The sequence below is a fragment of the Lampetra planeri genome, chromosome 11 (genome assembly GCF_965212315.1).
Source record: "Lampetra planeri chromosome 11, kcLamPlan1.2.h2, whole genome shotgun sequence".
NCBI classification, from domain to species: domain Eukaryota; kingdom Metazoa; phylum Chordata; class Hyperoartia; order Petromyzontiformes; family Petromyzontidae; genus Lampetra; species Lampetra planeri.
The window spans coordinates 7,650,614-7,676,101 of NC_136117.1; the positions used below are offsets into that span (position 1 = coordinate 7,650,614).

Below are 25,488 nucleotides of genomic sequence, written 5' to 3' on the forward strand. Positions count from 1 at the left end.
TTCATGATTCAATTTGTCCGTGTGTTTATTCCGATCATTTACACCATGCGGTCGTGTTCATAAGTCGTGTGTCATAAGCATTGTCGACGCGTATCGTAGCCCAATTTACTGTGTGACATCTTCATAATGCGTAATGTATCCCTCGTATTCGTGTACTCGTAATGATCCATAATCTAATCCGGATCAAGTGTTCGTTCCAAAGTTATGTATCCGTCTTAACCCCACGTGTTGTACATTCATTATCCAATTAACAATGTGCTGAATGCACAAAGTAGAGCCTTGTCCTCTTGATCACCCCTCCCGTGTGCCCACCACGATCCAGTCAACGGTGCTTCTTGTGGATTAATCAATAAGTGACGTTGTCAATCATGATCGTCATCATTGTTATGCACGTGTCATGTGATCCAGTCCTTCTTGTCCTACCGATTGATCATGCACAAGGCCTAGAGTATATCGGTTCCTGAATTATTGTTACTGTATCCATCGTGATACAATTAAGCATGTTATCGTTATCCATGCGCCCAGGTATTAATCGTCCCAGACCATCATCGGCCAAAGGATAACGTACGGTACTTTAGTCACGGTATAAGTGGTATATTTGGCTAGAAAAAGATTCCTTTCATACACGCTACACACTCTACCCACCATCAATCAATGAATTATAAAATAAATATAATGGCCATCTGTACTTGAGAGCGATTTCAAGACCTGCATTTTAACATGTATGTTCCACATCAATGGGCTACCATCTGCTTTAACAATGCCCATTATTTCATCACTCACAGCTTTCTCTGCAGGGTCTACATTGATCCAAACACACTTTCGGGAAAATGGCATCGTGGCAATTGGCTTTTAGTCACAGTATTGAGCATACTTTGCCTAATGTGGCTGTATATCATCATCCTTGTCACAAATGGCAGCATCGTTAGCCATTAATCCACTGCCAGATAAAAGTCATCCCATGCTCCACCACCAGCCAAGCCACCTCTTCCCCGCAGTGCTGCTGAAATCTAATTAAGCCCACGTCACTTAATACCGTAAGCAATACCGCAGTGTGTATCCATGTGCAATCTCGTGTATGTATATATACACAGTACACTTGTACCAGGTTTATTTTAACAGTTCATTGAGGAAAGTCTTTTGAAAACTAGGTATGAGAAATTATCACTGCCCATGCCTTCTGCACCCACCTATGACATATGCCATTAATTACCCACCCAGCCCCTTGCCTCTTGTTTCAGAACTTTTAATCAGCATCTGTCTCTTCCATCAGCTCATTAGCGATATAGCTGATGAATTTCCACCATGGTTCTCTTTAGCCAGCACATTAGCACCGCTTTACAGGTCTGCAAGCGACACTACAGGCAACACAGCCCTGCTGCTTTGGATAGAACGGGATGTACAGTAATGCTCTCTTGATGTGCCCTTCAATGAGCCTTGACGCAGGGTGAAGCCGTTCATGTGTCTGCAGTGGGCTGAGCGAATGTTTTCATTCTCACCACGACGCAGAAATTACGGGAAGAAGCGGCGGCGTGCAGATGTAAGCGCGCACTGCGTTACGAACCTGGCAACCTAAGTTAGATTCCTAGCCATGGCTAGCATCAGTGGTGAGTGACACCTGAACCGTTCCTGGGTGCCTGCTTCCATCAAACCGCACTGACCAGCGCAGCTTGGATGAAGTATTGTCACAAAACGCCCAATAAATGACAGAGCATTGGGAGGTCTTCGTCTAGCAGTGGATTGCCAAAGAGCTGTGCATTTATGCATGTGTGTTGAACTTATTTTGCGGCGTATGTAGCCAACCGTGCTAACTACATAAATGTGAGAAGCGCAATGATCGCAGGACCTCCAGAAGTTTGGGCACAGAGTGTTCAAAAGCTGGGTTCACACCACCCCTGCCGTACCTAAATGTTTCAGTACAGTTTTAAAATACTTGACTGCCATCCTCAATGTATTTTTAGTCTGTGCTTGCGAATCACTGCCAACGGGAGCCCTTAAATTTTATTTTAATTTGGACGTGACGTTATTTGATCTCTGCGCAGGTGCCGTTCATCGCCCTTAGTCAGCAAATTAAATTGGCTCAGAATGGCACCAGCAGTTCCAAACACATTCGGCACTGGTCTTAACACGCGATGCAACAGTTTCTGGTTTGATCTCCCGTCATGGCAGCCAAAACAAATGATCAAGTTTATAAAATCCAGCTGGCAATGCTTTAGATAAACATAAGCCATGCACACCATCCTTCATAGGGGTTTGTAGTCATCTGCTGACGTCTGTGGACATAAGAGATCCCATGACACAGGCTGGAAAGAACCATTGTGCAGATGCCTAAGCCAGTTTTGTCTGGGAAATCACACTGAGATTAAATTGGTATTGCTCCCCCACCAGAGTGCGTGGTGCAGCGGTTGATGCGCTGTGCCAGAGGTCGCAACCGGGTACCCGATACCCGGCTACCCGTACCCAGCCGGGTACGGGTAGCCGGGTAGCCGGGTACCGGGTACGGGTAGCCGTTTGCGACCCTGGTGCGGCCGGGTACGGGTAGGCCGTGAGTCACTGGTGAGTAACCGTTTGTCACTCATTTCGGGTAGGGTATGGGTACGGGTAGGGAACGGGAACCCGTACCCGGCCGGGTACGGGTACCCATTTGCGACCCTGGTGCGGCCGGGTACGGGTAAGGAATCAAAACCCGTTTGCGACCTCTGGCCATGAGTGAGATTCCCAGTCGTGGCCAACATCAGTGGCGAGTGATATCGGAATCTTTCTTGTGCTCTTCCTTGAAGCTGCACTGACTAGTTTGGTGAAGTAACGCTTAAGCATTCCCCGTGACTGACACGGCATGGGGGAGGCCTTCATCTAGCAGTGCATTGACAAAGGGCTGAGCATTGTAAAATATATCTATTACCCTACTATTATGGTATTTGTGCTAGTCCGCAGTGAAACTGTTTAAAAAATATGTAACACACCTATGTACTCTCACCTGGCTATAAATGAGGTTCATCATGCTAACATGCTACTTTTGTTCGGGGACGACCAGGGGCGCGTGTTTCTGCTCGGAGCGTTGGTTTTAGGTCTTTATTTGGTGCTGCTGAGGTCTCGAGGTGTACGGTGTCCTGAAGTAGCACGCAAGAGCATCCGTCGAGACGTTCAGAGTAAAGACAACAACACAAACGCGTATCGTGGGCTGTGTGACTCGACACCACGCTGAACACTCGGTTTCTGGAGATCGCTTTCTGTGCCCTACTCTTCAATGTCATCATGCAGTCTCTCCATATGAAGTCTCAAGTCCATTAGGTTTACAGTACAGTATTTATAGAGCTGAGCCACAATGCAGAAGAATACGTGTGGCACCAATGTACTGTATAGGAATGGTAGCACCGTCCACAAATATATTCTTCGTGTGTGAGCATGATTTTGTTTACTGGGGATGTTAACCAGGGATGGATTCACAGATTGATTATCTCTTTGCCATTATGATGCACGAATAATGTGTGGTATCATAACACGTATGAGTTCATAATGTCAACAAATACCAATTATATGTTCACAGCAAGTCCTCACCGAGTCGTACGATTTTATTATTTATTGTGAGTGTCCAGCATTGGGATGTTTGTCAAATTCCATTGCTAGTGTTTGGCATGTGGTAGAAAACCCAGGGCAAATGGAGAAGGCCCGTGTGTGCAAAGACATAACACTCAAACCTGTGCACATGGACAAACCTCAGCAATTCACCTACAATGCAGGGTATGCATTGGTGGTCACCCATCCAAGCACTAACCACGAACCAGGGCCCAGCCTTCCTTAGCTTCTGTGTTTGAGCGTAGTCGGGCTGAAGGTAGATTCGATCGTAGGCACAAGGTGATGTGTCCATAAAAGCGCACACATCTATTTTAATAGGTGGGCTAGTAACATTCCGATGTTACTGATTAGAGCAGGTTTGCCAGATATCACTTGCCTAATTGGTAACCCGGTCACAGTGTGTTTCGGTCACTTTCCTTGGCATTGATTTAATGCCTCGTGAACCGTTTAAAATGTTTTGTATTGTACACCGTGTACCACGTAACGGCGTTCCTTCCTCACCACCCTTCACCTGGGAGGGACTCTCTTGTTACAAAGTTTCCCCGCCGGTAATTCGGCACCAATTCTTGCCTATAAATCCTTTATATGCGTGGCATCGGTTTTATTTTGTTATTCATTTCTGTTTTTCTTGAGTAAGAGTTTCATTTTTATCACATTGGTATTTTAAATTAAATATGACATTTTTTTTTTCCTAAAAAGTGGAAATTTTTGGGAAAAAATTTTCACGAAAATAAATTGTCACGCACAACGAGTCTGTGTGCAAAATGTCAGCTCGATTGGATCACGGGAAGTGGGTTAAAAAACGACCGAAATATTTGCACGGTCGTAAGCGCGCAAGCAAGCAAGCGAACTTAATATAAAGGATTTAAAAATAGCGTTCAACGTCGAGTGGATCGATGAGCCAGCACTCGCTTGCTCACCGGTGGTCCGTTGTCTCTGTATCAACTCTTCTATCGCTACTACCTTCTTTGCTCTTTGGTTATTTTTTATTTTATATTATACCTACGTGACGTTACCGAAAGAACCTAAGAGTATGGATTCCTGCAGTCACGAAAGCTTCAAATCAAGACTACTACCTTCTTAATACAGATTTACATGGCGCCTCATTCCAAGGGGATTGACAACCATTATAAAATGGTATGTAAGATGATAGTGGTTAAAATGAAGGGTGGAGGTTAGTCAAATCTGGTGGTGTAGTTATTGTGATAGAGAATAAGGAGGTGTTGTGGTAGGCCTGGTCGTAGCCGGGTGGCAGGGGCAAGGAGTAGTGGGAGCATGGGCTAGGGAGAAGATTTGTGTTTTAAGGGAGGAAAGGAAACGGGCTTTTGAAGAAGATGGTTACAGTTCACATCAACTTAATTTATTGATTCCTCTTCCCCCTGTTGAGGATTTGGTCTACGCAGCTCCGTTTGGCATGGTTGGCTACGAATGGTGCACGATAAGTTCTGCATACATACTACCAGGCTGAATGTTTCACCCCACACATTGTGTACATCTATCACACTCCTGGTTACAACACTTCTCTTTCTGCTTATTCCCTCACACTGCTCAACATTATAGTTTCCTTCCCATCATATAGTTTTTCCAAGTTCTTATATACAACGTTTCTTAATTAAAAAACATTAACTTTTACACCTTCAGATGTGCTTTTTTGTTGCTGGCCACTTGGCATTTGGGCCTTTGGGTCTGTGTTCAACTGAGATAATAAAACATGTAAAAAAAACTAAGATATCGGTGAACTGTGAACTTTGGCATATGTAGATTTTTTAAGAGCTCAGAGTACCAGGCTTGGGCACCACAATATTAACGCATCTTTGAAATAATTGGCACAAGATGTTATCAAATGCCGATTTAGATTGCGACAGGTAAGATTCGGGGAATGTCCCAAATTGACCGAGATCGCTGCATTATCTGTACCCTGTCACCTATGCCCCAGTGCTCGTGCAACGTCACAGGGTCTTGATGAGTGACTGGAAAGGTGCGAACGTCTGCAGAGTGCCCATTCAGTGCACAGCACTTTGTTAATCCACTGCTGGATGAGGGCCTTCCCATGCCGTGTCGGTCACCATGCTGTTCAGCGCAGGTTCAGTTTCTCTTTGCATCATTGTAATACTGTATTTCGATTCAGACGCTGTCTTTCCGACAGACCTGTTCTTCACCTGAGGACGGCTGCTTTGTGTTGTGGCCGAAACGTCGTGAGAATTGTATTTTATTATGTTTTATTTTTATTATTTTATTATTTCCCTTCTACGTGACTTTATCAAAAGAACCAAGAAGATGTAATACTGTACTTCTTCTTGGGTATTGCTTGGTGAATAGCAACTCAAAGATCTATATCCCCAGTTTGAAATCCACGTGATGGCTCCAGGTGAGACTGAATGCTGGCAGTGGTTCACAATGTGCGCTACCGTTCGGTCAAATTGCTGTACAATGCTGATTATATTTGATTTACTTTTATCAATTTGGTGACCAAGGTCACTCTTGCAATTAATATGATCCTGTTTTCTTGAGTTTTTAGCTGGTTAAACAAATACACTTGAAGGGATGGCCCAAGATCGGCTGAGACATCACTCGCCCCTGATGTTAGCCATGGCCGGGGAATCGAACTCGGGTGGCAGAGTTCATGTCGCAATGCCCAACCACAGCGGCACTACGCAGTCCTCTCTGGAAAATGAGTCTTGACTCGGTAAGGCTTTCCTTGGTAAATACTGCACATTACTACGAGTAAATTACATTATCAATATGTTGATAGTTCAGCATGTGCTGTAGCAGTCTCCCAAGTGTCTTATTTTTTGGACAGCCTTGTGTAACTCAGCATTAGTCAATCGGACTCTTATTAGCCCACCTAACCTCCCAACACTCGGGCCTGTTGACTCTACTGAGCTGATTCAGCCCTTTGTGTAGCCCTTCCGTTTGTTTCCAGTCTCCGCTTACAACGTGCACTCCAGATTGATTGTGTTTTGAGCTTGGCCAGCGGGTACAGAAGATGATCAAATTGAGTGACTTGAACTCGATTGACACTTGCTCCACTGACGTGTGCAGCAATTGATTTGTGTGATCGATTAGGGAGTAACTGGGTCAAGTTATATGCAATTAGTACTTGGCAATTCAGAGCTTCACAAACTGTTGGGGCAATTGCTGTTAGTGAGCACCTACGAAGGCCGACACGACACACAAAGGCGTGGTGTGGCCAGGAACACGTCCGGCCTCCTTTGTCTCCCCAGTGCTGTTTACACACTGTGCCATGTTCCTAGTTTATGGTTGAATTGACCTTGGGGGGGAGGCCCGGGCCGGTCAGATAATCGGTACTGATTTTATCCATTGTCACAAATTCAACTTTGTACATCAGGTTCATAGTGCAGTGTGCTAACCACTATGCTGCCACTTCTTCTTCGTGTGTGTCCTTTGTTACCATGGGACACACACACACACCACACATTCTGTCTGAATTTAAACAATCCTCTGTAGCACGGGACATGTTCAGTAACCAGTTTAACATGTAGGCGTCTCTAGCTGTCGCCTGATGAGGCTGGTTGTAATTACCAGCGAAACCTCGTACTCGAATTGTAAATGTTGTGCGTTTACTCTCCAACACACCGGTGTGCTGTACTAGTGTAGTGACATCGTTGGATGTCACTGTGTGAAGCCGGCCTGGGAGAGGCACGGCGCGTGATGTATCGACATCGCAGACACCACTGAAGGTGGATGCAGCACCGGCCCTAGCGGGGCTCGGTGAGCACTGACTGACATTGACGGATGGCACCACGCTCTGCGTGCAGTGCCAGCCCTTACAGGATAGAGGGCGAGAGTGCCGAGCACGGTACGGGGTTACAAGGGGGCCATGGAACTATGGTTGAATCCGGAGGACACGTGACCGGAGGTATCTACCCGGGGACCCCCCAAAGGGGGGCTGGGGTGATCACGTGTCCAGGTGGAGATCCTTCTCGAGATTTTGGAGAAGGTGGGCGTGGTTAGGGGCGGAGCGAGCCCCGCCACACGGGTGATAAGCCGGAGCCCTCAGCAGCACCGGCTGCTGCTGTCGGCCTGAAGAATCGATGTTCCACGTCCAATGTCCAAGAAGAATCCTCAACACGTGGACCTGGACCCAAGCTGGGGTCCCGTCCATTGTAGCTACTCCGAGTGTAATTAGTGTAGTTAGCCTGGTGGACCACCACCATGGGTTGTTATCTGGTGAAGGGGCAGTTACCCCTTCGTGTTCGTGTGTGTTGGTACTAATAAATGTGTTGCCTCCAAGAGTCCGTTTGAACCCACTCCACTAGTAACGAATTGGCATTTTTTGTTTACGTGATAAACTTTACTAATTGGCTGTGTCTGGTGGTGGCTGGTGTAATGACATTTATATTTACGCGATCTAACCCAAAAGCACCTGTTATGGATGTTGAGTAACCATTAGGGTCATCGGACAACGTTATTTGTATTCGGAAAGGGGGTGAATTGGTTCTCTCGGCAACACAGTTCGCTCGTCCGGTGGGTCACGAGGAACAGAGTTGTGAGATGCTCAACTGTGGAGGACAATATGCACTGCTCTCTCGAGACCGCTTTCTGTTCCGTTAGACGTTGCGTCGCTCGCACTTGACTTTGCCGTTCAGCTGCGTCTGGCCCCAGCAGAAGACGGGTCGGACAGATCCAGATTCCACAAGCCCCTCTCGGGTTTCCTGTTTTTACTCACTGGAGGGTTCGTCGCATGGCCAGTGGGCGTTTATAGAACAGCCCTTCGGTAAAGCAGCCTGCTATGTGCCTGTGATCGGGTTGCAGTGTCCCCTTAGGTAATGAAGGGAACATCCGTCTTGCTGGGTGGCATTACCGGTTACAGCCTGTGGCTGGCATTCCCAAGGTCGCAAGTTCAAATTCTGTCCGGGGGTCAACTCCATCTTCTCGCCAGAGCTGATAAAATGAGTACGGTGTCAATGACAAGCGTTGTAGGCAATGGCCGAGTGGCCCTTATTAAGGCACAGCAGAGAGAGATAGATACCTGCGCTGTGAAGAAGGACCACTGCTCAAAACGTTGCCTATTCGTTCTGTTTAATGCAGTGTGATTGACGAATTCGTTTGTTATTGTCATCTGTGCTTGTGCATCACTGCCAAACAGTATCGCCAAGTAATTTGTTTTAAGTAACAAAATAGATAAGCAGACGTCTCTTTCCTTTATACATTGCTCACTGCATCTGATTTCCAGATAATATGAATGTGTTATACTGTTCATTAACTGCAGTGTATTGGACGGATTTCACATCTCAGTGAACATGTGAATGTGTTTTTATTATTCAAACAGCAGCATTTCTTTATAGCTGAGGCCAGACACTCTGCCAGGATTAATGAATTGTCCTGCTGTGGTTGAATGTCAGAAATTCTTAATGAATGTGCCAGTAAAGCCTTTTGTCATTCCGCTGCTGAATGAGGACCTCCCCACGCCGTGGGGGTTGTGGGTTATTTTGACCGTAGTTCACTATGCTGGTCAGTGAGGTTGGGTGGACGCCGGGGACAGACACGTGGGAGCATAGAGGTACAGTACAACAATTTGTATTGCTACACTGCCCTGTGCTACCCACAACAGTGGACACATCACCGCAATGCTTAATAGGTGTTAGGCACTAGCCAGGCTCAACGCTGATTAGTTTACGAGATATGCTAAAATCGGATGCATTCTGCGCGATTTGGTCACGCGCTTTATTTAATAAAATGGGTTAAATCGCTTTGGAAAGTTCATTTTTTTAAAGAAAACTAAGCGACCACATTGATTCCTTTGCGCACTCGTTTTTTGGATAGACTGGTGGTTAAGCAGGCACAGTGTTGCATTGTCGTCTTTATTTTTCCAACTGCTGAGCAGTGAGTAGTCATTCGTTGTCCTATTGGTCGGTGATGAGTGCCAGTACAGGAGATCAGTGGCATCGTCTGGTTGGCATGGACGTCTGGTTGGCATGGACGTTGGTACAAGGAATAAAAAGAGGGTTGGGGTGGGCTGTATCCAATTCCTCCCCTACCTCCCCTCCCCTGCTCTTCGTAGTCTGGTGTCTCGACCCCGCTGAACCCGTGAGGCCTGGTGCAATTGCACCACCTGTGTACCTGATGGTTACGTGGCTGGCATGAGTGTAGATGTTATGCAACTTGAGCGTGAATGTGCCAGCTCTTCAGTAATTGGAATGGCATAATGAGCGTGAAGTTCAATCTGGTGCCATAAATGATAATGCATGCATGTTGTTTGCGTTCCATTTTATTTTTACACGCTTTTATTCAACTCGCTGTCTGTTGTCGTATCCTCAAATCTTGTAACTCAATTTTAACCCACTTCCCAATGTGGTATCGACTGCAAACTTGGTATACTTATGTCATACTGATGACAACACTATATTCTATCATAAAAAAAAATAAAAGAAAAATATTTGTAAACGATATTTTTTATATGTTATGTTTCGGCTTGGGTCTGATTGTCCACGCTCAACTCACGTTGGCTGTAATTGGCCACGGTCCCTTACGTTATGGCAAGCTTCGGGGCCACTTCATGGAGTCGTTGTAGTTCTACCATTACTAGTAGGGTACATTTAATTAAAGCGTGTTTATAAAAAAGTTTTTAAATATTACTTATTTCCAATTGTATTTGTGTGCCAGAGTATACAGAACTGTGTACACCAGGTTTGAGTAGATTAGGCAAACACTGCTTATTATTACGCGTGATTAAAACGGCATGAAGCTAATTAGTTATCCGACGTTAGCCCAATGTCTCAATGACGTCACAGCGTCTCGCTATGCGCCCAAAAGAAATTTGGCCAAGATCGCAACTGAATGGAATGTCCGATAGACCTGTTGGAACGAGTTTTTTTTTGTAGCCGACCGACCGAGTAAGTCGAGCAAGATTAGAGACACGATGATAAGACATCTTGACTTTCATTCAAGCGTAGTTGAAGATATTGTCTTCAAAAGTCTGACCTTGCTAATCATCACAGTTGTTTTATGTAATCTAGACAAGCGTTTCTTGCTTAAGTCATCTGTGTGACAGTGCAGGCTACTTGTGTGTATGTCCTCTACACTGATTATGACACAAAGACCAACTTAACAAGTGTGTGTTAACATTAGCCACTGGTTTCCCCACGCTATTGATAATGGTTGAGATGAGACTCAGCTACTTGGGAAATTGTATTTTGCATGATCCTGGTTTGCACAATTTGTCCAATGATTGAAAGAGGGAAAATTAAAGTCCTTGAGGGGTATGGTGGTAGCCCCAGTGCGGTTATAAATTGTTGCTGCTCACAGCGCTAGTGTGTATTTTGTAGTGTGCAGTCCCCTCTTCATCCTCCACCGGGCTGAATATCATTGTCTGTTAATGTCCTGCACATGTATTTATGCCCTGTTATCATTTATTCATGTCCTCAAAAAAGACTGATAAATCAAACATACGGAAGGTACCTTTTTTAAGATAACCAGTGCTGACTTCATCGGAACACAATAATGTAATATTGTAGATCATCATCTCCCCACTGGTGGCCACGCGGTGAACGTAAAAAGTGAACTGGTTTTGTCAACCGAGTATGCCGACTCTCAACAAAAGCCTACTTTATGGACAGTGAGATTTTGTGGGTTATCAGGTTTTTATTTCAAGGACGCCCCTCAATTTTGCCAACCCGCACAGGCCAGCATGGTGAGGTGTGGTCCAAAAAAGACACCACAATCATAATATGTATTTATATACTGCAGGAATCGGTGAGCTTTGAAGCTGTTTTTCACAGATGTCCAGGAGGAGCGGGTCAGAATGTTACAACAACAAACGCTGAACAAAAATATGATAGGAGTGCAAATTATAGAAAAGGTAAACAAATCACTAAAAATATACAATTAAAACTGACCATTTTTTAAAATGAAACATTGTATAGGGAGGCCTCCCAAACGACTGTAGATATGTATTAGTATTATCGTCTTCATAAATGGATAAAGGCGAAGGATCTGCTGCTGTGAAAAATTGTGAAGCCCAAAGGTCTGCATCTTCCCAACGGAACCTGTGATGTAATCGAACGTAACAGTGGTGAATATTCTTGTCCATGGGCTAGGGTGGAGGGGGGCTCTCGAGGAGAGGGTACTGTGGCGTCAACAGGGGTTGAAATAAAGAAACCAGAGATTGCCCTGGTGCGTTCCAAACCTGTCCAGTCCGGTCTTCATTTATCATGAGGCCAGGACATTCTGTGGGTTTCTCCGAAGGGAGCAAGGCGCTGCCCTTTCTGCAGGCTGTTTACAAGCATGAGCGATCGGCAGCCTCGCACTAAACTTAAGTGAACTCCCCGGCACCCGTATGTTTTCCCTACACACTGAGATCTCCTTTATCCTTGGTAATCATCATTGTCTTCATAATTGGCAACCCTTTACATATTAGCCGTTTAAGTATTTTGGTGGCGCAGAGTTTTTGTGACTTGCTGAACAACACGCATTGAACAATGACGGTAAAAACATCTACACATAGCTTTATGCTGTCAACGTTCAATGGTCTGTTGCCAAAAACCAAACTTATATTTTTTATTAACAATTAACTTTATGTAAGCAGCAGCTTGATACACAACACATTGAACACAGCCTTTATCCGTTAACCTTAAGGTGCAGCAGCCCTTAAATACTGTACACCGTTCCAGTCGTGTCGTGTGAAAGTCCCGTATAATCGGTGACATACGGTATACTTTACTTGCTTGTGAAAAATTACTTATTGGTTCCTTTTCTTTGCATGTGTTGCTGTTGTAACTTGCTGACCTGCCTATACTGGACATTTGTGAAAAAAGAGCTTCATAGCTCATCGGATTCCTCCAGCCTAAATAAAGATTCTGATGTATCGTGGTATTAAATGTTTCGTGTGAGGTCGTGTGAGAGCACTGTAACATGTAAACCAGAGATATTGTGCCTGGGTCTTTTTGAGCCCAGCCTGCATTCTTAGGGTTAAATTAATTTGTTAATCATTTTATTTGACAGTTTCCGGGACAAAAGCAAGAGCTGTTTGGAATAGACGTCGCCCCGTATTCGGGACTGTAAAAGTAAAATGGTCTCTGTGCCATTCTGTGTCGGTTGAAAAGCTGCGTTTGAATCATTGTGTTTTTGCTGTCTCTCTTTGCTTGGCACCACCATCATCATTATCAGCACCACCATCATCAATACCATCATGATCACCACTACCATCATCAGCATCACTGTCAGCATCACCAGCACCATCGTCGTCATCATCATCAATATTATCGCCCTGTATTCGAGGCTGTAAAAGTAAAATGGTCTCTCTATGCCTTTGTGTCCATTGAAAATCTGAATTTGAATCGTTGTGTTTTTTGTCTCTCTTTGCTTGGCAGCGTGCGTTCCACGCCTCACAAACTCCCCGACCGTGATAGTCATGGTTGGGCTGCCTGCCCGTGGCAAGACCTACATGTCCAAGAAGCTGTCGCGCTACCTCAACTGGGTTGGCATTCCCACCAAAGGTATGATTGAGGCCCTCTTGGCTTGAGATCTTCCGCACAGGCCGTGGGAACATTGACATTGGGCTGTGCTACACAGGGGCTTTTGTGGCTAAAACATAGTATGCAGTGTAATTAAATAAAAAGGCACACTCGGCAACATACAAAAAATACTTTTCTAAATGACAAATTGTATTATTTGGGAGCGGTAATTGAATCTAAGTTTTGTTGTGTAATTATTTAAAATGAATGCATGAATTGTATTAATTTAAAGGTTTAGCTTATGACATTTTTTGTAATTTTCATATTCTAGTGGAATATTGCGAAGCTAAGCAGGTATTTGAGCCTGGATAGTGCTTGGATGGGCGACCACCGTCAGAGGTCGCAAACGGGTTTTGATTCCTTACCCGTACCCGGCCGCACCAGGGTCGCAAACGGGTACGGGTATCGGGTACCTGATTGCGACCTCTGGGATGAAGCCATGTTGCAGGCGTGGGTGGGTTGATTCTAGGAACTTGAATTGTGAGAAGAGACAAGACGTTGGGAAATGAGTGACAAACAGTTACCAGTGACTCACGGCCTACCCGTACCCGGACCCGGCCGCACCAGGGTCGCAAACGGATACCCGTATCTGGGTATCGGGTAGGGTACGGGTATCGGGTACCCGGTTGCGACCTCTGACCACCGTGCATACAGCAGCAGTTGTAAGCTGCTGCTGGGCTACTTTGTCAACAGAGAGCAGTGCAGCAAACTCCATAGTTGTGCTGTGCTATGCTCCAACATCTCTATTTCCCACCTCCAACCTGCACTGACCTACGTGGTGAAGTCTGGTCAAATAACCTCTACACAAAACGTACGGCATGGGGAGACCCTCATCCAGCAGTAGATTGACAAAAGGAATGTACATGTACACATTGGAATATGTAGAGTGAGGTTCTAGGTTAAAGGTGAATCACACTGAAATTAAATGTGGAATTGATGTAGGTATATGTGCACATACTAATCCATTCTCAATGTCTTGCCGTTATGTTTTTTAATGATGAGTAAAACACACGTGCATTTGTTTTGGACTTGGACAATTCACACTGCCAAGTGCAATAAGTTAAATCACATTAACTTTTAATGTTGATTTGTTGTTTTGCATACAATGCAAACTGGATATTTGTAAAATAAAAACAACTGACTTGCCCAATAAACCTTTGGTAGGTTCAAACGTGTGCCATATGCACCATTCGGTGCATATTAGGATGCTTGTTTACCCAAGAAAGCCTCGCTGACTATCACAAATCTTTTTCAATCGAGTAATTTGCGGGTACATTTTCTAATTTGCACTACAACGCAGGCACACATTGACATCACGGGATCTCTGACGTCCACTGTGAAGCCCACGGGGTGCATGTTTTTGGTTAATGCACTCGCAGCATTAAGTACGTGCGTGTGTGTGCGCGTGACTTTGTTTTTTAGCGTTCAATGTTGGGCAGTACCGCAGGGAAGCCACGCAGCTCTACAAATCGTACCAGTTCTTCCGGCCAGACAATGAGGAAGCCATGAAGATCAGAAAGTAAGTGACTAGACTGTTCGCTATGAGTCACGGTGGAGAAGTGACCCTTTGGCCTTAATCTTACGGGAAAAAATTTGCTCTGTGGCGCAGGCAGAGATTATTACGAAAAGCACATGATATCGGTGCTTTAAATTAACAGAAGTGCTCTTGAGAATTGGGTTTTCTGGTTAACACGGCATGTGTATTTATTATAAAATGTCGCGTATCGTGGTTTCATTTTGGGTCACTACATCATTGGTGGCTTCATCCGATGAGCACGGTTGGCATATGTACGGTGCTAAAGGAGTTCAACATACATCTTGTCAAAATCCAACAGGCAATCTATGTAGTATTACATAAAAAATAAATTGCGAACCACTAGAATATATCAGTTGTTAATGTGTCTATATTAACTGATTTTGCTACGTTTAACAGACGTGGCTTTTGATTGGATAATATGAACTAGGGTGGACAGTGACGTGGTCTGTGGTTATCGCACTGCGCCTTGCACCTGAGTTTGATTGCCTGCCACGTCTGTAACATTAGCCATGTTCGTGAGTGACAGTTGTTATTGATATGTGACCCTAAAGGCCAGTTTGTTAACATTGATTGTTATGCTCATGACGTATGCATCGCATTGTGTGTATGTAATAATTTGGCAATTTTTTGGGTTATATTTGGTGTAGGTAATGGGTTCATGTGACCCCTACAGCCACTAGAGGTGCTAAATTCACCCCAATTGATTCTTCTTCAATTATACATGAGCTTTACTTAAAACACGCTTTTATGAAATGTACATAGCAGCCATCCACCAGCAATCGATCCTCACATCGTAAACATGAATGTACTGGAGTAATGGAAGAACTCCACGGCTCCAGGAAGTGGCCCCGAAGCTTTCCATAACGTAAGGGAGCATGGGCAATTACAGCCAACGTGAGTTAACCGTAGACAATTAGACCAAAGCTGAAACATAACATATAAAAAAGAATGTTATAAAAAAAAAATGTTTTGTTATGATAGAATATAGTATTGTCATCAGTATGACATAAGTATACCAAGTTTGCAGTCGATACCACATTGGGAAGTGGGTTAAAATTGAGTTACAAGATTTGAGGATACAACAACAACAACAGACGGAGTGAGTTAAATGAAAGCGTGTAAAATAGTCAGGTTGAATTGAGGCAATTCGTCTAATTTAAGGACTGCTTAATCGTCAAATATTTAACATGCCTATGAAATAAAGTTGACTTTGTTTTGACCAGGTGAGATCTCGAGAGACCCAGGTTAGTAATATGCGCAAGAGCCATCTGGGTCACCAAAGTGAGAAAAGCAAAACAAAATAATGCACAGCAATGAAGAAAATAGAAATCGCATTGTGCCCACAGTGCACTGTGCGTTTTAAAATCAGCACTGGTGAGACAAAGGTGGCCGAGAAAACAGTGCCACTATATCCCCCATGCTTGTCAACCGGTTTGCCTGCCTTAATGGGATCTCGCTAACAGCACCTGTCCAGCAGTCTTATCAGGCAAGAACGTTGGATCAAATTGGCGAGGCCTCTCTCAGTGAAGTATTGTGTTTCTTCGCACAGACATTGTGCCCTAGTTGCCTTGGAAGACCTCCACAAGTATCTGAAGGACGAAGGCGGGCAAGTTGCGGTGAGTGCACGCAATCTCGTGGCCAAACCCAAAGGATCATTCGCCAGAGCACATTAACCCTTTGACATTCTCGGTGTAGTCTGTTTGTCTAATTTTTCATACGTAGTTAATTCCTTGTATTGTGGAACAGTAGGCCCAGAATATTACTGGGTTCCGCTTCACTGCCTGTGTCGACCTCCTGATAACGGGTGCCCACCCATAATCGCATCTACAATACCCTCTTGCCATGTTCTATTCTGAACTTCCAAGTTGTGTAATCTGTAGTTCCAATAATGTCATATTATCTTCGATGTGTTCAAAGAGAGACGATTTTTTTAAATTTACTTTGTTAAAATGCATCTCCTTGATGTATACTTCATAATCCATTATTGGTGCCTCATTCGCCGATAAAAACATTAAAGTTGACCTCCCTGCTCACCAAAATAGGTTCGTGTTGTTCATCAAAACTTCATCAAAACCCTACTCTGCTCCATGCAATACTTCTGACATCCTTGGCCTCCTTAAAGTTGCTTTGTACAATTGTTGTATCATATCTGTAACAAATATATACAATCTACTGCTGGATTAGGGGCCCCTCCCCACGCAGTGCAGGTCGTGGGGGTTATTTAACCATACTTCACCATCTTGGTCGGTCCGTGCTGGTTCCGTGAAGCGGGCAGGATGCATAGAAGTCTGATCGTGGAAGTACATTGCAAAAATTCACATCCCTCTGCTGCCCACAATCCCATAGCATGTATAGACACGAGGTGCTTCATCGCAGCGTTATTCCAGCTAGGGCCCAAACCTTGCTTTGCTTCCAAGGCCTGCTTTGGTCACAGACGACAAATGTGCGGGTATGAAGTATCTGAAATGACACGAGGGGAATGAAAGTGGACAAGCAATGCGAGCCTCTCGCGTGTGCACCCTTTGTGTTCTGGCCCCGCAGGTGTTCGACGCCACAAATACGACACGTGAGCGCAGAGAGCTCATCACCAACTTTTGCAACGAGAACTGCTACAAGGTACGGCCAGACCGTGGAGCCCCTTCGGCAGTGCTTGCAAGATTCTCGCACCAGTGCGGAAGCTAACAATAACGATAACTAGTTCTTTCGGTAAAGTCACGTAGGTAAAAAATGAAATTATAATTTATAAAAAATAAAATAATAATAATTTTAATTTCATTTTTTTCCTACGTGACTTTACCGAAAGAACTAAGAGTATAAATCCTTGCAGTCACGAAAGCTTCAAATCTAGAAATAACGATAACAACACCCTTTATCATACTGGGAGGGTCGGATGAATGGATGGTCACATCTAAAGGACATGCAGGCTTCTATCCTACTATCATACTATATTTAAAAAAGGTGTTCTGGCTGGGCTGAAGGGAGGAATGGGTGGATGGCCATGTCCAAATGACGGTGTGGGTTGTTAGTTTTACCGTAAAAAGCCTTTCTGAGTCTCAAGGTCCATGTTCCGGATGGTCCAAATTTGGACTGTTTGACCAATGAATTTGATCACTGGCATGTGTGCGGAGCCCCGATGCAGAATAATCTCATGCATGCGAGGGAGGTAATAACATACCTGTTGTTGGATTCACAAATGCGTTGCTGAGGCGAGGCAGGTTGGCTCAGAGTGAGGAGCACTGATTAAGTGCAGGACGTCGATGTTCTCAGCCTTGTCACCAATGACTGAACAAAACCAATCGTGTTACATTTGCTTTTGTACTTTACTTGGCTGCAATTACACCTCGTACAGGGCACATTGGCAGGGTTTTGCGTGATTAAATGCATGCGGCTGGTTAACTTAAGTTCGGATGGCCAGTGGGTCGATGGACTGAAATACGTGATGTATTTACATGGAGATGCAGTGACGGTTTTTTAGCCTCGCGTCCCAAAATGTTCCGCTACAGAACTCATCAATGGTCTCCATAATAAAATGGTATTACAATAGCATTGTATTGGTTTTTACGCCAAAATCAAGCGCTTGAACTTATCACACGTGTCAATGCATTTAATGCACCGAATGCTTATCTATTACGGTGATGATTATTTTGTAATGACGGTAGAAATAAACCTCTTTACAGCCACCACTTTTAAGAGATTAAATCAGCCAAAAATCCTGCCCGGCTTGTCTTACCGCTAGACAAACGCATTGGGTGGTGGTTCTTTTTTGGTTGATTGGCAGGATTACCGCCCTTGGGGGGGGACATAGGGCAGGGAAGGGCGTAATTCATTAAGATTGGATACAATAACAAGAATTCGCCATTTAAACAACTCGGCCACCCGAAGCTGGAAATCCCAGGATTATGTAAATCGCCCCGGGCTCGGGGAAAACGACAGGAATCCTAGCTGCGTGGAAATTAAGTCGTGAACGCTTTAAACGCAAATCAAATTGGCCAGCTCCGCATGTCACAGAGTGTTCCTGTCCTTTTAAGGACGGTGTGGATTTGCATTTGCACCAGGGGCAACACCCCAAGAGGTCGAGTCGTGGTTTCCTTCAAATAATTGCTTCACTTACGTAACAAAAATACAATACGTGTGTGACGAAATTGGATTTTTTGTTTTTGTTCATCTTTGTTGTTGCGACGTAATTGTAAACTGCAAGCAGGCATGGCTGGCTAATCTGGGTTGCATTCAACGTAATCCTTCCTCTCCGGTTATAGTCCATTGTTGCTAATCTGAATTAGTTCATTCAGAATTTGCTTTGACTGTGGGCCTCTGATTTGTACAGTACGATTGCATTATTACAAAAAATATTTATTTCTGAGCGTTGGGCATTAATAAGTACTAGTTTGGTCAGCATTTGTTATGAAAGTAATTCTCACAGTCTACGTGACCTAAAGCAATAAAGCATGTAGTCCACGTTTACTTACTAAATGTTGGGGTAATGGTGAAACAATTATTACCCCTCCACCAAATATTATCAAGTCAGCCAGTAAGTGAACTCCATCTTCTTGGTTCTTTCGGTAAAGTCATGTAGAATGGAAATAATAGAATAATAAAAAATCTGTCTTATCGACAGACCTGTTCTTCACCTGAGGACGGCTGCTTGCATTGTGGCCGAAACGTCGTGAGAATTATTTTATTATGTTTTTTATTATTTTATTATTTTCCTTCTACGTGACTTTACCGAAAGAACCAAGAAGATGAATCCCTGCAGTCACGAAAGCTTTAAATCGAAAAATTGAACTCAATCTTTGTATATAAATAAATATAGCCAATTACCATGTTTGGTCTTCCTCAGTGCACAGCGGTCTCTAATAACTTTACTAAATTATCTCAGTCTGTGTCTTCATTCAAACTCATTAAATTTGTCTCGTCATAGTCACTCGTGTTTGGGTGTTGGTGTGAAAAGGCGTCCTTGTCTTCATGCTTGGTTGATGTCCATCCTCTCATAGTCATTGTTGACGAATACAAATCAAACCCTTTGCTGAAGAATGTTTTTATCACTAATCTCATAAACCCTAATATTGGTCTATTGGTAGCGCGTTCTCCGCACATTGCAGAGGTTCACGGTTTCGAATTCAGAGGCCGCCCTGGTTAATACTGTGGGTGTAATGGCAAAAAAATGTGTGTCTTATGCGTTGCAGTTGACGTTAAACTATTCGGCAATGTCATTCGCCAGAGTAGGCCATTGTGTGCTGGCATCGTGGTACAAATTTTCCAAATTTGAATAAAATACCCGCAATTATTCACTTGTAATAATATTTAGCAATCATGGCTCCCTCCTGCAAAATCTTGGCAGGACCCTCCTGAGGCTCTCTTGGGTAAATAAGTATAATTGTCATAATAATACCCGTGGTGTTGCATATATATCAACGTATATATTTTTAGCTGTGTCATGTATGATTGTACATTTCAGGTGTTCTTCGTGGAGTCCCTATGTGACGACCCTGACGTCATTGCCACCAGCATCACCGTACGTGAACTAAATCGAACGCAATCTGACAATATTTTATGACTTGCATACAAGCATCTCTACACCCGTCTTACCTGCCGACGAAGGAATGAATGAAGTCCATATTTCCTGTGACTCGACACCCTCCTTGCAGGAGGTGAAGGTGAGCAGCCCCGACTACAAGGACTGCAACAAGGACGACGCCACCGTGGACTTCCTGAAGCGTATCGAGTGCTACAAGGAGACGTACCAGCCTCTGGACGATACCTGGGATAGGTAGGTCATCACTGCTCCAAGCTTCCCCCCTCCCCATGCCCTCTCTAGCCTCCTGCGTCACTCGTCTGGCCAGGCAGCGATTTGCGGCTCACTTGACCCAGACGCTGGCCTTCAGTCGCAGCAGCTGGAGAAATAATCTCTCTTAATAATAGTAAAATATCATGATGTCATGATGGACCAAGGCCTAAGCCGTCGATGCCTCCACACCTCGTCGCCAACAACGCTTTCTACCCTTCGTCAGGTCTCGGCAGTTACTGCACAGGAGACGCTTGACCTCCCAGGTGTGTGCTGCTGACAGTCTCCCACCATCTGCTCTTAGGTCCTTGACCTTGGTCGCCGGACACGTGGAGAGTAATTATGTCATTGGTGTTATGTTCAGGTTGTTTTGTGATTTTATTTTTTTATTGTGATAGTGATGAGGGGCGTTTATAAACGTTACGCAAAATAATCAGTGGGTTCTTATATGACTGAACAATAAAGGCTGATATTAATTTGTCTTCCACATCATATGGGCTAAAAATTCACGACCAATTTTAGTTTTCGACATAATATTGAAGAAGCTAATTTTTCGGGCACTCGCATTCAAGAACAGAGAGTGACTTAACGCCGAATACAATTGGCAATGTGCCTACATCACGTTATGCCTCTTCAGCCCCAACAGACAAATTACTTATTAACCCGGAAACTTGCAAAACCCAGAGACGGTTGAAAGCCACGTTTTGTAGAGGGACTTGAGGATGGACGGCGGATGCTGAAGTTCAAACTCGTAAAATATTCCGCCTGTCAGACAACCCAACACAGTGTCGGGGGGGGGGCGGGTGTGCATCGTTGCGATGTTCAACTTTCCTTGACGTTGCCCCTGCCGTGTGTCCTCAGGGAGATGTCGTACATCAAGATTTTCAACGTGGGCCGAGGCTTCCTGGTGAACCACGTGCAGGACCACGTGCAGAGCCGCATCGTCTACTACCTGATGAACATCCACGTGCAGCCGCGCTCCATCTACCTGTGTCGGCACGGGGAGTCCGAGCTCAACCTCAAGGGCCGCATCGGGGGCGACCTGGGACTGGCCGATCGCGGCAAGCAGGTGGGCACCGTCGTCGACGATGACTTTGTCACCATCGCCACTTGAAATATCATCGCTATCGTTTTCATCATGATAATGGGGTGGTAATGCTTACCATCACAATCGTTTACACCATTGCCATTGTTTTTTTGTTGTTGCATTTTGCAGTCACAAAAACTTCAAATCTAGAAAGAACCTAGCTTGCTTATCTACTTCCAACATCTACATCACAACGCACCAGTTTCGGCTTTTGCCTCCCAGCGCATCCTTGGTGTCGCAGCTTTGCCTCCCAGCCCACACCCTGCCCCCACACTTACCATGGCCTCCCCTCCCTCCAGGCCCCGTGACTATATAATCCCTCGTCACAGCCATTTTTGAGACACACTTAAGCGTTTGTGTTTTCGCTACGTTGTCCCCACATGAAGAAGGACGCTTGTGTTGCGCCCGAAATGTCGCAATTAAATTTATTTTAATTAGTTTATTTTAATTTTTGACCTACGTGACTTTACCGAAAAAAACAAAGATCCTTGCAGTCACGAAAACTTAAAATCTAGAATGCTACATTTCAGTTGGAGCTCTGTATGGAGCACAAAACGCGACGTTGGGCACGGGGTACAGAAACTCCACGGACATAAGTCCGAAACGCGGTGCACCTGAGTTTAGAGAAGGCGGGAGATTGGGCTCGCAGCCTCATCATAGCCATTGTTATTACCCCAATGAAAACCGTCTTTGTCATGCCAATTGTCATCATCATAGGCAAAGGCATCATCCTCAACACCACCAGACTTGATATCCCAATTTATATGTCTTCAATTTCACTGTAATTGTGCTTGCCACTATCATCATTGTGGTCATTCTCACCATCATCTTCGTCACCATTGTCATCACTTTGACTGCCTTCATCTGCACCATCGTCATCATCGTCATCGTCGTCAGCTTCACTGTCTCATTACAGTTGTCTTCCTGTGTGCCATCCTACTCGTGATTTTTATGATCCGCCCTTTGCTATTGCATTGCACTGTAAGTAAAACAATGACAGAAAACATGCTACCGTCTCTCTTGGTCTCCTCATCTCCACAGTTCGCCCATGCGCTGTGCTCCTTCCTTTCGGAACAAAACATCAAGGACTTGAAGGTGTGGACGAGCCAAATGAAGAGGACCATCCAGACAGCCGAGGCACTGAACACCACGTATGAGCAGTGGAAAGCCCTCAATGAGATTGACGCCGTAAGCTCTCCACGGATAAAACCATTTAGAAATGGGGGGTGGGGGGGGGGAGAGACATGTTTATGCGTTTCCAGGTTGTACCGCGTGACGTCCAACACGTGCTGGGAGCTTCTGGAAATGAAGCTTCTGGAACGGAAGCTCCCCAGCACGTGGGATGAAACGTCAGACATCGCGCTGAACTTGACGCGCCGTACATATCCATGTATGGATGTTGAAGTTCTTTCGCACCGTACGTCGCCAGTCCTGCTCATCGGAGGTGCGGAGGCAGGACAACAAACTAAGCTCGAAAAGCAGTTGTAAAGAAATTAGTTTTCGGTCTAAGATTTGAAAGTGCATAGCTCCAGTGGCTTCCTAATATCGGAGGGAAAGATCCTTCCAGACGGCTGCAGAAGCACTTTTGAAAGCGCGCTCATCGGACCGCCATGGAGCACAACTGCGAAAACTTACGCAGTGGTTTGACATGTACGCTTTCGCGACCAATATTATTCATATTAAAGGTTTTTTGGGTATAAATGTGTTTTTTTTACATTTTGTTTGTGTTGCTTGTTCTCTCTTCCAGTTTAACACTTTTGTTGGCTCAGTTTTTTAACAACACATACTTACACAATCTAACTAAAAAAAAAACCTTGATTATGAATACGCAGCGGCGTTTGTGGCCATTTCACATTCTGCTTCGCGTTTAACAGCAGCTGTTGTTGTTGCTTTTTCCTCCCGCACGGTTTGTGGGGCAGGGAGTGTGCGAGGAGATGACATACGAGGAGATTCAGTCATCGCATCCCGACGAATTCGCGATGCGTGACCAGGACAAGTTCCACTACCGCTACCCCAAGGGGGAGGTGGGTGTATTTGCGTGGGCGGGGACGGTAGCGTCAGAAGTGGTGGTGAGCACATTGCACGATGAATTGTGGTCAGGAATCGACAAGAGTTTGATTCCCAACCTAGGCTAACATCAGTGGCGAGTGATATATCTCGGCCATAAGGTTGAGGAAAAAGACAAAAATCTGATAAAAAGGAAAACATAAATCAAAGAGTAATGGGTTTTTTTTTTAACACAGTTGATGATCACATGCCCAAAGACCCAAAACATGTGGCCAGCCAACACAGCACGATAAAAGTTATAATTGACAACAGTTAACCCGTTTCTTGAATTGAGCTGGGTTATCATGAGAGCTTGGAAAGAGAGGCTGTAGGATGGAATTGTAAAGTGAAGTAATGCGAGGGACGAAGCAGACGGAGAATTGTTTCGACCCGCAGGTTGAACGCAGTGTGTACAAAACCACAACCTGATAGGGTCGCTTACGTACGTTTACTTATCCAGTCGTGCATGTGTGTGGGCGCTCGTGCCACAGTCGTATCAGGATGTGGTCCACCGGCTGGAGCCGGTCATCATGGAGCTGGAGCGGCAGGAGAACGTGCTGGTCGTGTGCCACCAGGCCGTGATGCGCTGCCTGCTCGCGTACTTCCTCGACAAGTCCTCCGGTACCAGTCGCGCCTCCCTCCCCCTCCCCTCAACCTCCCGCCCCCTCCCTCCCATCTTGTCTCGTGTTCCAATTTTGTTTGTGTTGCTTGTTCTCTCTTCCAGTTGAACACTTTTGTTGGCTCGGTTAATCGAATTGACATTAGCAGATCACTTGCGTAACAGTTGGCATACTTTCTTAATTATTATTACACGCACAATGGCGTGCATGTCTTTTAAGTGTAGGAACTATTTCTTAACAGAGAATGGTACATTGGTACATGTGTATTTAAATACCTTTCTATACTTTGGTCTGTTTTAACTGTCACCACCATGAGATGCTAGCCAGTTGATCGCCTTGAACTAACTCTCCTATGTGTACCTCCGATTAACACGGTTGGCTACGTACGGTGCGAAAGAAGTTCAACATACATTCGTACAGGACTGGCTGTCCTATATCCGGACTGGCTGTCCTATGGAGATAGTTCCTCCCAAAGATAACGGTTGCCAACAATACTGTCTTCGCCAACTACAATGGGGATCTCAATCTTTCCATAAGTATGCGTATACTGAAAATCAAAACAAAAATATACGCAAATTGCGTATTAAATGCATTGGAATTGGTTATTTTAATAGTGTATATCTTCACGCTTTTTCTCCACAGCTGAGCTTCCTTACCTGGAGTGTCCACTCCACACTGTGCTCAAGCTGACGCCAATAGCCTACGGTAGGGCACACCACACTTAACGTTTAAATTGTTTGTGCTCACCAAATGCATTAAATTGTGCTTTTAAGGTCACCGATATGTCCTTTTGATATGTGTCTATAATATTGCAGTTTATATAAGTTAATAATGGAATGGAAACTGAAAAATGAGTTGAATTGGATTGCAGGTCCTTGGGTTATCTTGAATGGTTAAGATATTTTGACTTAAAGCTTTCGTGACTGCAGGAATTCATATTCTTTGGTTCTTTCAGTAAAGTCACGTAGATTGAAAAATAAAAATAAAGTGAATAAAAATAAAAACACTAATGTAGATTGTAGCCTGGTTCTTAATCGGAGTGAGTACTGGCAATCTAATGTAGACTGTAGCCTGGTTATTAAGCTGGGTGAGTGTACTGGCAGTATATAATGTACAGTCTACATTATAGACTGCCAGTACACTCCCCAAACTTAATAACCAGGCTACAGTCTACATTATAGACTGCCAGTACACTCCCCAAACTTAATAACCAGGCTACAGTCTACATTATAGACTGCCAGTACACTCACCGAGGTTAAGAACCAGGCTACAGTCTACATTATAGACTGCCAGTACACTCACCCAGCTTAATAACAATTGCTACAGTCTACATTAGACTGCCAGTAGTACACTCACTCTGATTA

At 44.6% G+C, this 25,488-nt stretch overlaps 1 protein-coding gene across 4 annotated transcripts in view; it reads left to right on the forward strand.

Annotated features, from left to right (window-relative positions):
* LOC144721255 (6-phosphofructo-2-kinase/fructose-2,6-bisphosphatase-like) overlaps positions 1-25,488 on the forward strand; it is a 35,099-nt gene that overhangs the window by 2,020 nt on the left and 7,591 nt on the right. For all 4 annotated transcript variants that reach the window (XR_013585871.1, XM_078598740.1, XM_078598739.1 and 1 more), the window contains exons 2-12: positions 12,909-13,034; positions 14,475-14,571; positions 16,139-16,205; positions 17,131-17,205; positions 20,045-20,101; positions 20,235-20,356; positions 21,233-21,440; positions 22,500-22,646; positions 23,378-23,482; positions 23,996-24,125; positions 24,767-24,829. Coding sequence is in view for 3 of the 4 variants with exons in the window: in XM_078598740.1 (XP_078454866.1) it covers positions 12,909-13,034; positions 14,475-14,571; positions 16,139-16,205; positions 17,131-17,205; positions 20,045-20,101; positions 20,235-20,356; positions 21,233-21,440; positions 22,500-22,646; positions 23,378-23,482; positions 23,996-24,125; positions 24,767-24,829 (1,197 nt within the window). In the remaining variant the exon portion in view is untranslated. The remainder of the gene's footprint in view (positions 1-12,908; positions 13,035-14,474; positions 14,572-16,138; positions 16,206-17,130; positions 17,206-20,044; positions 20,102-20,234; positions 20,357-21,232; positions 21,441-22,499; positions 22,647-23,377; positions 23,483-23,995; positions 24,126-24,766; positions 24,830-25,488) is intronic.